We start from the raw sequence: 14,209 nt of genomic DNA, 5'->3' as shown, positions 1-14,209 counted from the left end.
GTTGGGAAACACTGCACTATGTATCTTAATAAGATGATATTCAAATAAACCATCTGCAACGAAACATGATTAATCTGCCTTATAATAATGTTGCAGTCCACGAATCCTGACAACTGCAGACTTGATTCAATTATAAATGAAAAAAACTGGGTCCTGTACCATTTCCAAGCAAGCATCCAATGTGATGCGAGCGTGCATGTCTAAAATGCGCCAACCAACCCGGGTGGGCCCTCCACGCATGAGCCGGCAAAGGGGCGGGCCGGCCGCTCAGCTGATGGCTGAGCTGCTCCACACATTCTCAGTCCTCGGTGGGTGACTGCGGTCACACGAGACATTTTCTCGCCAATTATTCCCTTCGTCGACTTGCGGCGGGCACTAAATGGCATCTCGCCGCGGGATGCACCTGAAGGCACCACACGCACGCACGCACGCGCAGGCAACGCGCGTTGACCTGCCCCCACTGCGTGTTATGAATGCGAGCCCACGCGTGGCTTTTGTCCCGTGATGGGGAGAAGAATCACATGGAGCCACCGTGCTGTCATCCTGCTGGCCGTCATCATGGGCTCGTGTCGGGCCATCACTCTGGACTCCATCCTCTGGGGCAGCGCCAACACAAAGTGGGTACTTTCTTCGACTTTCTGCTTGAAATGCACGATTTACACAGTGCTAGTAATAATGGTCTTGTTTGCACAACGGTAATGTACTTACTATTAATGCGTTAATTTGACTGCTCTAACAGGGATGAGATAAAATGATTAGCGCATGATTGATATGAATCTATTTCATGGCTTGTTAAGCATTTAGCTGCTTTTGGTTTGTGGTTTAAGGGCTAGGGTGAGGTTTTGGGTTTTCAAATTGCTTCCGCAAACATTAAAAAAATAAAATAAAATAAAATACCTGCACATTTATTTTACAATTTCTACTGATTTAAGTTATTAAGTTATTGGAAAGGACTTTTTAGGTGCAGGCTTTGGACACGCTGCTGATGGAAGAACAGAAACCAATGTTGAGACCCATCTATTCTTGATCCGTCAGTTGTGGAGAGAACGGGAACAGAGGGAGGGGTGATGGTGACTATCAATTACACACTCTTTCATGATACATACGTACTTTACATATACAAGGACCACCGTACAAGAGCATAAGTCTCAAAGCATGGCATGCAGGCAAGGTAATGAGAGCGATTGCTCTGGAATGGTGTCAGGTTTTGGGTCCCGGTTCTCCATGTTCTCATCTGCAGTGGGTGTTGACCCTCTAACCGCTGCGGTCTCTAAAAGTCAGCAGCCTTACAGACTGAGCTATTGTCCCCGATCCGTGCATGTAAGCCCATACTGATTAAGGCCATCTGATTTAAGAGCATTCACAATGATCTACTCTTTTGAGCAAATTATCCTCAAACCGTATCTTTCTCCGGTTTGCACATATGATGTCATTTTTGACTGTTTATTTTCCTCATATTGTTATTCACAGCTTTACTCCAGGCCAAGGTCTGGTCCTCTACCCTCAGATTGGGGACAAGATGGATATAGTCTGTCCACGGGCAGACGCCTCCAAGGGGGAAAGCGAGGAGTTCTACCGAGTGTACCTGGTCTCCCGGAGTCAGATGGAGAGCTGCGCTATTCACAAGAAGGACACACCCCTGCTGAACTGCGATAAGCCGCACCGAGATGTCAAGTTCACGTTCAAGTTCCAGGAGTTCAGCCCCAACCTGTGGGGACTGGAGTTCCTCAAGGGGAAGGATTACTACATCACTTGTAAGTCATTTTGCGTCATATCTTTGGGAGTGTGAGTAAGCATCTTCACATTGGCCCAACCACCTGTTCGGGTCCTACAGGTGTGACGGCTTTTATCACAATCACTCATCCATCCTGATTCAACAAGAGGCCATCATCCTTGTTGCCCTCTCACTTTGTCAGCTTGCGTGAGAGTCAGAACTGAGGCCTCGTTATCGGACTGCTGTCAGTAGAACCAACGCATCTTAGTGGCAAGTGATGCATGAGATAGTGAAGAAGTGTGACCACACAGCCTCCCCCCGCTGCGCCGCGCCGCGCTCTGACAGCACACTCGGCTCTGGCAGGACACTGCCATTCTGAGGGCTTTCATGCCCCAAATCACACAAGGCTTTTACAGCATCAGGCAGATTTGACGTGAGCTTTCATGGCAACATGGCGTCTTGCCTGAACGATGTTGTTATCTGACCTAAATGCTCCTAACAAGTGTGTACTTGTGTGTTCGTCTTTGTGTGGACGCGCACGTGTGTGTGTGTGTGTGCGCGCGCTTGTGACTGGGGTGACAGAGAGTTCTTGGGGGATTTTTCCTTCTTTAAATTGCCAATCAGCACATGTATTCATTTTATTCAATAATCCTTTAGCATCTTAAAATGAAATTTTATTTAGCCCAACCATCAACTCTCAAATAAAAATTTTAGTTGTCCAATAATTTATGAATATAATTTATTTAATCCAAAATGCTACAGCTTCCAGGGTTTGGGTTTGTTGAGACAGTATCTCGATATTTATATACCGTATGTAAAGTGGTTAGGATTTACAACTTTGTGATTAAATAGATAGCTAGATCGTGCAATGGATGGATGAATATATATATATATATATATATATATATACATACAATAGATAGATAGATAGATAGAAGAAGAAGAGAAGAAGAAGAATCACCTTTTATTGTCATGAACATGCATGCATGCACATGAAATTTGTTCTCTGCATTTACCCAATCACAGTGAACACATACACGATTTTATTAATCAGCAAAGGAAATTCGCTGTTCCAGTAGTACCCACAATGAAAACAATACAAGGCAAAATAGGCATGCTGAATGACTAATATTACTAATATGAAACATTTTTATTTATAGTTTATAGTTTATTGGGAAATACAGAACACAATAGAGGGCCATAATTTCAGTGTGGTCTGACGGTCCCGTATAATGTGCATGGTGATTGGTGTGCAAATTGTTCAGGACTAATTAGGAATGGGAATTGATAAGAATGTGGTGATTCTGATTCCATTATCAATACTGCTAATCAATCCGATTCTTTATCGATTCTCTGATCAATTCTCATTGCATGAGTGAATTAAATAATAGAACTGATTTACGATATCAGGGATGTCTTTATTGTCATATAGATCATTATTATGATATGATTATACAACAGATGTTTCTGCATATTGAAAGTATTCCCTACTTTGCCAAAATGAAAAAGTGTTGTAAGTTGCTGCCGTGTCATGTACCCTAACTTTAGAGTGGTTCTGCCTTGACGCCATGTTGGAAAAGTTCAGAACCAAAATACACTTCTTGCATGTGACAACAATGTTGCACAAGATCATCAAAATGTTATATCCTACTATAAATACAGTAATTTTATATCCAGATAATGATATATATGCAGATATAGTATAGTATAGTATTTTGTCTTAAAATTACATGAAATGAATAGCAATTTGCTCTTATTTTATCTCCATTTATTTATAAAACACATTTTATATAGAACACACATTGAAAAATATATATAAATAATACAAAAAATGAAAACAAATATCTATATCCAAGATTGAGTTTTAGAAACAAGTTTTTCTGCTTTTTCTGAAGGCCCTGGTTTACGCGCCTGTGGTGTCTCAGTCTGAACACTAGGGGCACTATGTAAAAGGAATACACAAATATCCAGCCATCCATTTTCTGAGCCGCTTCTCCTCACTAGGGTCACGGGCGTGCTGGAGCCTATCCCAGCTGTCATCGGGCACGAGGCGGGGTACACCCTGAACTGGTTGCCAGCCAATCGCAGAGCACATACAAACAAACAACCATTCGCACTCACAGTCACACCTACAGGCAATTTAAAGTCTCCAATTTATGCATGTTTTTGGGATGTGCGAGGAAACCGGAGTGCCCGGAGAAAACCCACGCAGGCACGGGGAGAACATGCAAACTCCACACAGTCGGGGCCGGGGATTGAACCCGGGTCCTCAGAACTGTAAGTCCAGCCATCCATCCATTTCTAATCATCACTAGGGTCGCGGGCATCCTGGAGCCTATCCCAGCTATCTTTGGGTGAGAGGCGGGGTACACCCTGAACTGGTTGCCAGCCAATCGCAGGGCACATCGAAACAAACAACGGTGGACTGTGACAATCAAAACCGTCCATCAAACAACGGACGTATTGCTTGCGTGTACCTAATGTTGTGGGAGCGGTGATAGTATTTGCTTCAGGTGCCTTGCTGCAGTTTGTGTGCACATCTGCATTTTCCTGCTTAAAGCTGATGCAATATTTGGCACCTGGCAAAACTCTTAACATTGCTTGATAATCATCTTTTACAATAGCTTCAGTTGGAGTAACTATGCTTACTTTCTGTATCAGCTACATCTACAGGAGCTCTGCAAAGTCTGGATAACACTAATGGAGGCGTGTGCAGGACCAAATCCATGAAGCTGGTGCTGAGAGTCGGGCAAAGTAAGACCTTATAGATGAATATACTGTATGTATTTGCGTAATGTGTTTGGATGCATTGCAACATAACACAAACTGTGAAAAATTGAGGGAAGTACAGTATGTCTACCTGACTAACATGAATTTTAACCTTCCAGTTATTTAAATGAAATATAATAATATCACCACCTCCTAAGTGGTAGAATAATCTCTCCATTGCCATCCACTCGTCCTCTTGCAGAGTAAAAGACTGCTGTGATAAATAATCTCAAATCCCTACTAACTGCTTTACACCATCAGTACCTACTTCCATGCAATCATTTAGACTGGATACTCTTTTTCTCCCATTTTAACTGATGGTCCATTTGAATTACATTGCACCCAAACATATTTAAATAAATATCTGGATGATTTTTTTTCTACAAGCTTTTTAATCTTTTTTTTTTTAATATTGACAAATGATACACAGAAGAAGCTTAGCTTAAGTCAATGCTGAAATACACATTACAGACATAATGATTAGCATAACGGATGTCAACATACCATTTATACTGAACCAATTATTCATGTTTCTTCATACATGTGATGCTACATTTGAGATGTTATCCAAATATTAGACACACGATTGTGTGTGTGTGTGTGTGTGTGCAACTAAATGCTTGAAAATTATGAATTTGTTGAAGCCCCAAACTGCAGTTTTGCAGTATTATTCACATGAATAATTGAACAGGTGGACTTCAACATGAAAATTCAGCATTTTGTGTGTTTGTCAACTGATCTTGCAAATATGGGTTCGCTTTCATGTTGCGTTTAGAAAACACCACTGCGCAAACAAACACTTAAAAGCAGCAGAAAGCAGTAAAAACTAAAAAGATTTAGTTGGAAGACTGAGTTAAATTTGTGCATATATTAATGTCAGTTAATAGAAGTCATTGACATTCAAGGATTGTCAGCTTGAGCTCTATATTTAGAAAAGGAAGAATTGTGTCTTTGGCTGGAAATTGAACTTTCAATCAAGTTAGTAGCTATGCATTATTGATCAAGTGCATGCAGTGTGAGCTACGGTATCCGAACACAAAAGTAATTTTAGTTCTGAATTACTCAAAAGACCAAAAAGAAGTTTTTTTTTTAGATGAATAAATCAAAGGCACATATCCACATTTTTAAAAGGAAACTGTAAGCATTGAAATTAGTCAGGCAATGAGCAAAAAGATTGTTTATGGTTGAGTTGTATTCATTCATTTATTATTAATATTGATCAGCAATACCCCTTTGACTTGAATTCTTTAATTCATTGAAATATGTGTCCAATCATCGACAAAACACACCTCGCATGTTGTTGAGAACTGATGTTTCTGTCCTATCCTCCTTGATGTGTTCAATTGTTTTTGTCGCAGGTTCCTCAGATCCTCGATCAACACTTCAGGAGTCCCCGACCAGATTTTCCCCGACACAACCAAAACTGAAAGCAAAGGATGCAGCTAAAGATAATGATATCAAGAGCAAAACCGGCAAGTTCAATGTTTGTATTATTATTTTTTTTAATTCCTGATACAGTACGTGCGCTATACCCGCACCTTACTCGGAGACCTTGTCGACCAGGTATTCTGCCTTGGTCGATGGAAAAGCGCCATACATTGCAAGTACAGTATGGCTTTAGAATTTGATGAGTATAAGAAATATCAATAGTGGTGTTTCTGATGAAACTCATTATCTTGAGCAGCACAAACACAACAATATTGACGTGTTCCACCATTTTGGTCAGAGTGCACACGTGAACACACTGATTCTACTCTTAATACTTACAAATTCCCACAGACACTGTAAAATATTGTGAGAAGTCTTCCCAGACGAGTGGGAGCTGTTAAACCGCCACAGGGGATTCCATTCGATCGTTTCTGTCGCTGCGATGAACAGGCACCTGATATTTGTGTGCATTTTTGTTTACAGTATGTGAAGACACCTGTTCCTGTCTGTTTTGAATACTAACGCTTGCTAAGTTATGCTGCCCAAAACACACGTTTCAGCAAAGCCTGCACAGCACCACAGGTTGCTGCTCCTGCCATCTTTCTTGGCCGCCTTTGCTGTGTTTCGACTTTACGCTTTGTATTGATGTGTTTCTTCGAGTGGAAGCCCTCTGGTCGATTGGCCCTGGGCAAATGGGAGTCTGCATGTACGTCCTCATTTCGGGCCTTTGATAAATGCCTTCAGGCTCCAGTTTTCACAATAAATTGCATGTTCACACAACTATTGAATGTCCCCATCGCTCATTCCGATTCACTCTTTTATCTCAGTTTCTCCTTCCCTCTCTGTGTCCTGTTGTCCCTGACAGACGCAGGCTCAGAAGCAGGGCAGTTCAACCCCGGTGGCAGTGGTGGCTCACAGCCAGGACTGTTGATATGGGTGGTCTCGGCCTGTGTGATCCTCCTCCTCCTCATCATCATCCCGTCGGCCGTGCTGTGGAAGTGTCGTCGCTGTGTCCCAGATAGGCAGCAGTCTGCGTCTGTGTCCCTCAACACTTTAGCTGTGCCAAAGCGGGACAGCATCAGCAGCGACAACATTGGCTCGGACCGCAGCGAGATCGTCTTTCCTCTGCAGGCCTCCGACAGCAGGCTCTGTCGACATTTTGAGCGTGTGAGCGGCGAATATGGACCCCCTGTGTACATTGTTAAGGAGATAATGCCCCAGACCCCCACTAACATTTACTATAAAGTCTAAGTTTGGCTGCTTGCAATGGCATTTCTTCTTTGCTAATAATGTTATTAGCACTGTGGACAAGAGGACAGAACAGCTTGCCTCATAAAATAAGTATTTTTTTGTGAAGAGACAATCAGAGAGAAACATCCAAGGAGACTAATCAATAATCGATTACACACATTTAGTAAATAAACAATTTGCCTATGCCCTGCGATTGGCTGGCAACCAGTTCAGGGTGTACCCCGCCTCCTGCCCGATGATAGCTGGGATCGACCCTAGTGAGGAGAAGCGGCTCAGAAAATGGATGGATGGATGGACGACTTGCCTATTATGATTTCTAATTGAAGCTGTTTTGAAATATTTTGGAACTTGTAGTCTCAAATTATATCTCGCATCTTTCGTAAATATGTACAGTATGTGTTGATTTACTTTTTTTTTTTTTTAAACAAATCAATTCGATGTTGCACTCCAAATTGTTGAAACACTTTCCCCTACTTTTAGCACACTTATATTTATTTACTAGAACTTTAAAAACTGGATGAAATTGTTTAAGGGAAAATAAAATTTGGAATTTGTGGCTTTCATTCAGGTTTTCCAACTATTTTGACACAATTTGCAGTGATTGTGCATTTCTATTACATACATTTATAGGTTTCAGGTCATTGTATATCCATGGTTACATGGTATAATAATAATAATACATTTATTTTATAGAGCGCTTTAAAAGGGTACTCAGATGCTTTACAAATAATAAAATGCTAGGATTAAAAAAATTTGAATCAACTGAAATTGAAATGTCTGAATGCGTTTTGATCAACACTAAATTGCACTAATAAAAGCAGTAAATAATAAATTGCACTTGTAGAATCACTAAATGTGACAGAATTCCTTAACTTCCCTCAGGGAATTCATAAATGTACAAAATCACAACTGACTTGACAAACAGTAGGATGTTAAAGAAACAAGTTTCCATCAGGAACAATCCTTTAAAAAAAAACAAAATAAATGGAGTTTCTGCTTTTTTTTGGGTGCAATTAGAAGGGTGACATTGCTCAGAGTCCATTTACTTTTTACTTCTAAATATGTGCAAGGGAAATTGAATGTCAGTCTGCTTAGTGGCATCATGCTGTGAGCGTCTGTGTGCAATGTTAGGCTTAACAGATTAGAGTGAGGAAGGGTCCCTTGTATATGAACATTTTTACTGACCAGTAAAGGATATTATATGAATGAAATATGACGGTGAATGTCCCCCTTTGGAATGGCCATAATCTGGTTTAAAGTGGCGCTATAACCCCAAACCCTCAGCGATTTACCCAATCAGAAGCTTCAAGTCAGTAGCTTCAAGAATAACACATTTGAATATACATTAACAGCACAAAAATTATGACATTATTCAAATCATCATTCTTCCCACCCCCCTCCCCAAAACAAAACAATAATGTTTTTAGTGGCTTGAAACACAGTGGTTGAAAATTCAAACAAAACATATTTCAAAAAGTAAAATTTACTTTGTTCACTGCAGCTTCCAAAACTTCTCATCCACATACACGAGGCATCGTTATCTTTAATTATTGTCGTAAAAAAAAAAAAAAACAGTCAGCAGTTGACTGTCTCCCAGCCTCTCCTGTGGCAACATGCATGACATCCATGGATGAACACGTTTCATGCTCCCTCAGCCACATCATGCCACACATTTTCAACCTGTCAGCTTCCATGAGCCTCTCAGTCACTAGGGACACGCTTACTTCTGATGATTGCAGGTCTACTTTAGCTTTGTGTTGTTGTTCAACCCGTGAACACAAGATAAATGCAGTTTTTGTTTGTTTTTGTTTTTACAATGGCCTGTAATCATTTATACGCTTTAGTAAAGATTGCAGAAGGTAGCTCACTCCTTTCTGACAAGAGTGACGCTCGAAACCTGTCCTCTCGTAAGACCAACATCAACACCATTTCTTGATGAATATCACAAAAATTCTGACTATTTTTGTTCATGTCTATGGATGTGAGTCAGTCACAACTTGGGTTTCTAAACAAGAGGTAAAACGTTTGTATTTTGTGCGCCAGTGTGTGATTCTTGCAAGATGTTCTTTGTGCAATGTGAAGCTTCACAGCTGGATAGGCCATGGTCAGTTGACCCCGGGGTCACAAGGAGACAATGGCCAGTCGGGCCTCAATAGGAAGAACTAAACAGGGACCCCTGCGCTGATGGTCCCTGATGTGGGAGGAGCCATTTTAGAAAGAAGGTCACAGAAATGGGCAAAGGCATCTATCTCAAGTACAGGGCTGAATGTCACTGGGAATTGTACCGGCATATTAGTTTGAATTGTTTTTGTTGCATCTCAGATGTCTTATACATGTACAGGCCTTTTTTTCCCACCTTTTTGTTTTTCACAAAATAAAAAGCAGCAGCTTGAAATGCTGTTTCTCTAATACCTGCTCCAAACCCATTTTGACCAGTCTAAGTATCGTTTGTACTGAGAGCATAGCTTGAAGAGGAGGGGGGAGCTCGTATAAGGCGAGCCATATGCTTTCATCTGAGGGACTAAAAGTCTTACAAGCTCCCCGATGCCCCCACCCCCATCTCACTTCCATGCGGAAGAGCTGGTCGCACGAGTAGCTTTGTGTGGCGGCTCGGGGGTTGGTGGTTGGGTTGGGGTGGAGGCATGAACTCAGTTGAGAGAGCAGGAAGAGGAGAAGACAGTTTTGTAAGATTGGGTGAAAAGCAGGTGGCAAAAGTACACACACTCTGTACTTATATGAAGAAGTGCTGATTCAAATCCTTTCCGAAAAGTAAAAAAAAACAATATATATATATGGATTATGAAATGTACTCAAGTGCAAAAGCAAAAAGTCAAAATTAATTTCTACTGTTTTTACATACAATACCCATTCTGATACATTCTGTATCTGTTAAATCAACCAATAAATGATATATTAAAAAAAAAAACTACACCTAGCTTGTATGCGTTTTTGTCCGATTAGACAGAGAATTCTTGAATAATTTCTTAAACAAGGCCATGAATGGGGAATAGCTTGCTCCTCCGAATATGTTGTCGTTTGTTTACGGTCCACCATGTCACCACTGTCTCGGTTTTATTAGCCTTATACAGTAAGTCCCTAAAATGTCCAAACCACTTAATCAAGATTTCAACGGCAGTTGACTTTACCTGCCTATTTATTTAAAAAGAAAATTCTTACCCATGGATGTTGAAAAAAGTATTGTTACTTTTTTACATTATTTTGACAACAGGTAGAAAGTACAGAAATCTGTGTTCAAATGTTGGGAGAAAAGTAAAAAATGGTGAGAAAAACAAATACTCAAGTAAAATACAGGGAGACGACCTGAAAACCCGACTTAAGTAATTAAGTATTGCTACTACTTAGTTACTTTCCACAACTGGTCTGCTGTGAGAGGGAATTTAGTGTTAATGCTTCCTCTTGACATGATTATTTATGACATTACAGTATAATATTTAGTTTGCTAGTTCCCTCTGCTGGCCAGTTAACATACTGTATTTAATCTACTGTATCGCAATTGCTTCTCCAATTCATTCGGATGAATAGATAAAATAAATAAATAAATAAATACATTTGTATTTCACATCCACTTTGTGTGATTAAAAAAAAGCCCCACATGATCTGACATTTTCCATTTCATTTGATCTGTTTGACAGGTGCTATTATTTCACAACCAGCTTTGGAAAAGCTCTCGGAGTGTTTCTTTTCCCATTTTAAGTGCATTAGTTTTGTTTTTTTTAAACTCTTATCTCAGTGCTGTAAAGTGACATACTGTATCTTTGGGAGGAATATTTTAATCCCAGACCACAGGAAGTGCTCCACGTTGTTATAACTACAAAATTGCTGCAGCATATAAAGTAAAAATTTTAATAATGACAAACGGTCCAAATTGATATTCCAATGACATCTACTTGAGCTTTCCCAAGTGACAATGAACAACTGTACAATATGTTAAAGCAGAGATAGTGACAACATCTTAAACCCAAAACAACATCGTCAATCAGCATAATTTAATTGTATTTCTAAACTACGGTGTAATTTGTAGAATGGACAGTTGTGTACATTTGTAGGAATCAGCATTTTGCAGAAAACTTTACAAGGTGTTCACTCTATGGATTTGTTTGTTCTCGATCAGGTGAGAAAGCAGCACAAAAACAAACAAACAAAACAAAACAACTATTCTCATGGAAAATAGTTTCCAATGTCTAAAACCATCAAAGGCAGTGAATGTGAACTTGCAAAAATGTTTTAGATGTTTTTTTTTGACAAAGAAGTTTGAAATATCTGAAAGAAACCTACTATATTTTAATGCTAAACATGACAAAAATGAAAATGTCATTTCACTTCCAGATATTTTGATGGGTAAAATATTGAAACAGTTTTGCACACCTATTAAGAAAGCCTAAACGCACTGAAAAAAAAAATCCTTTGAATTTACTTAATTCGAACATGTACATATATTGCACATGATTAAAATGTGTTAAATCAACATATATGGTTTGATTATTTTCGAGGAAAAGAGGGGACAATTACGTCAGTTGACCACACTTTAAACACGTCCAACCAAAAACGAAAGTGCAATTTCCCCCATGTGTGCTGTGGATGTTTGGATCAATTTTAAAAACAAAGTTGATTTGACGCTGTATTAAATTAAATGTTGTCGTTTCCTCAATAGTTTTAACATTCCGCATTCATCAAATTATTACATTTGCCAATCGAGCCTTTGTCTTTGATAATTAATCGTGAGAGGAAAAGTATGTTAGTTGAGGCAATTAAATAACGTTTCAGATATATACACATTTTAAAAGACTGATACAAGAAGCAACAGGTCAATTATTGGATGCACGAGTATGCTCTGGGTTTAGAAAAAAAATAAAACAAAAAAAACAACAACAAAAACAACAACAACAAATGGTCCGCATTAAAAGAAAGGGGGGAAAAATAGTTCCACTGGACTGTCCGTACGTTCCTGATGATGAGTCTTGTCAATGAAATCCAAGTTAGGTTAAACTAAACATGTACACTTGGGCGGGCTGCGCTCGTTTACACGTTTAAAGTGAAGATGCGAATTCGGAGACGAACCTTTTCTCTTGGGCTGCTCGCTCAGAGGCGTCTGAGATGCGGCGCCGTTGGCTCGCAGGGGTGCAGTCGGAAGTCGCGTGGTTTGTGTATGCAAATGCGGGGCGAGTTGGGGGTTGTAGCTCCATATTTACGTTCAGTGGGAGCCGCCCTTCATTCAGCCACATGCTTAGCAAGTGGTCGCCTTCGCGCCACTTTAATCGCGTCCAAGCGGCGCATCGGGGCCACACGTTCGCTCGCGATCAGCGCCAGGCACGTCGCCCACTTGTTTTTTTTATTTCTTTTTTTTAATTTTTTTTCCGCCGCGGGCCCAAAAGTTTGCTGAATTGTTGCGCGTTGATTCCGCTTTTGTCGGCGGCGGCAGAGTGCAAGTAGCGAAGATGGTGGATTTCGGCTGGTGAGTGTCTGTCGAGCGCATGTTTACCACCAAGGAAGTCCGCTTTGGGCTCTTTTCAAGTCTTCGCGTGGATATGGCAAATGTTATCCCGGCGTATACTGCGTGCACGTTACCGCGGTGGTGGTTGGGTGGGGGGAAAGCAAGCGCTTTGGCGCAAATGATGATTTGGCGACGAAAACAGTGTAACATGAGGCGCATGGCAGCCCCCTCTGCTTCCACCATTGAGGGAATGAGGGAGATTTGAAAAGCTGTCCCGAGCTTTCGGCTGGTCGCTTTCGCAACTAGTTCAAACTGATAACGACGTGGTAGAAGTGAGTTAAATGCGAGGGCTAGGGCGTAATAGTTTAAAAAGTCGAAAAACAGCAAATGCGGCGAATTGGCTGCCAGCTTGGAGTGCAGTGGTGTGTGAGTTAAAGTGCCCCCAGAACAAAGCGGCAGCACATGGGCACGCTTAGGCCGCGCGCTCAGCTAGCTAGCTAGCTAGCATGGTATCCTCCACTTGAATCGCAACTTTCAAGTCAAAAATGTAGACTGTTAATCACGCTCCCCATTATTTGACGCACCCAATACTGTAGAGAAGAGATTAAAAAAAAGTATCTTTATTAATTCAATGGATGTTTGTTGTTGGCGTAGCTAAGGCTAACGTGTACCATCACATTTCGTAATACCCCAAAAAGCCGACTTTTACAGCGCTAACTATTTGGTTGCAAAGCGAGGTTGCCCCTGTTCCATCCCGGCTCAGACAAATGTCTTTTAAAAGCCACTCCACACCAGATGCAAGCGGCACGGTTTGCCATGTTTTCATCGTGCTAACAGCAGCTAGCCGCGGCTAGGCTACCTCGTCCAGCACGCAGCTGCCTGTTCGCTCTTCGTATTGGCGGCGGGGGGGGGTTTGTGTTGGGAAGGGATTCGAACGCGCGACAAGCGCGACACACGGCCACAGTGCTCGAGCTACGTTCGGGCGGCCGTCGGTTTGCAGCTATTTACGCTGAGGTTGGCGCACTTCTGGGCGCCATGTTAAAGGCGGTGGGTGGGGGAGGGGTGACCAGCACTCCCCGCGCACGCGCTGCCGTGGAGCCGAAGAACACGACTCGCTCATTCATTTGCGCGCAAATAAGTCACTGTCGTCACTGTGTTGCTCGGATATGACTTATGATCACAAGTTGCCTTGCATTGCATTTGTACCTGTTGCTGCACCGGTCCTCACCTTGTTTTCTCTTCTGCTTTCCTTCCAGGTCCACTCTGGAATGGAAGCAGCACAAAGCACGAGCCTTTCGACCGACACTCTGGTCAGTCTGTGTATTGTCAAAGTGCTTACAGTGCAGGTAGTTCTATGCAATACCTACTGCAGTGGAGGCACTTAAAGCAATATGCAGACACGTGTGTACAGTCACCCTCATCTTGCATGTCTTTTGCAGAACTGTCTTTGTGCTAAGGTGCATCTAGTGCAGATAGTGAAATAGACTAGCACCTACTGCCCTAAGTGCTCCTTCTGGCATAAGGGGCTGTGATATGCGCCACCAGACCAATCCTAATTTCTAATTGGGCTCAAATGTCTTGCAGTTCTCTGCTAG

The 14,209-nt window shown here is 41.4% G+C and overlaps 1 protein-coding gene across 1 annotated transcript; it reads left to right on the top strand.

The window, feature by feature from the left end:
* The first annotated feature begins 303 nt into the window (after window positions 1–303).
* On the top strand, window positions 304–7,546 carry LOC133415901 (ephrin-B2a-like). The gene is made up of 5 exons (XM_061702444.1): window positions 304–617; window positions 1,471–1,754; window positions 4,376–4,468; window positions 5,842–5,955; window positions 6,777–7,546. Exons 1-5 carry the CDS (start codon window positions 505–507, stop codon window positions 7,160–7,162), a joined length of 990 nt encoding a protein of 329 aa, XP_061558428.1. The 5' UTR covers window positions 304–504; the 3' UTR covers window positions 7,163–7,546.
* The last annotated feature ends 6,663 nt before the right edge of the window (window positions 7,547–14,209 follow it).

Source organism: Phycodurus eques, chromosome 2 (genome assembly GCF_024500275.1).
Source record: "Phycodurus eques isolate BA_2022a chromosome 2, UOR_Pequ_1.1, whole genome shotgun sequence".
Taxonomy (NCBI): domain Eukaryota; kingdom Metazoa; phylum Chordata; class Actinopteri; order Syngnathiformes; family Syngnathidae; genus Phycodurus; species Phycodurus eques.
Note: the sequence above shows the minus strand (reverse complement) of the source record. Positions and strands in the feature narration are given on the sequence as shown.

What these genes read in the sequence shown, in the direction of transcription:
- LOC133415901 (XM_061702444.1), top strand. Translation starts at nt 505, where the DNA reads ATGGGGAGAAGAATCACATGGAGCCACCGTGCTGTCATCCTGCTGGCC. An exon ending in GAAGGATTACTACATCACTT is followed by an intron (nt 1,755 to 4,375) that starts GTAAGTCATTTT and finishes TTTCTGTATCAG; the next exon opens with CTACATCTACAGGAGCTCTG. An exon ending in GGTGCTGAGAGTCGGGCAAA is followed by an intron (nt 4,469 to 5,841) that starts GTAAGACCTTAT and finishes TTTTTGTCGCAG; the next exon opens with GTTCCTCAGATCCTCGATCA.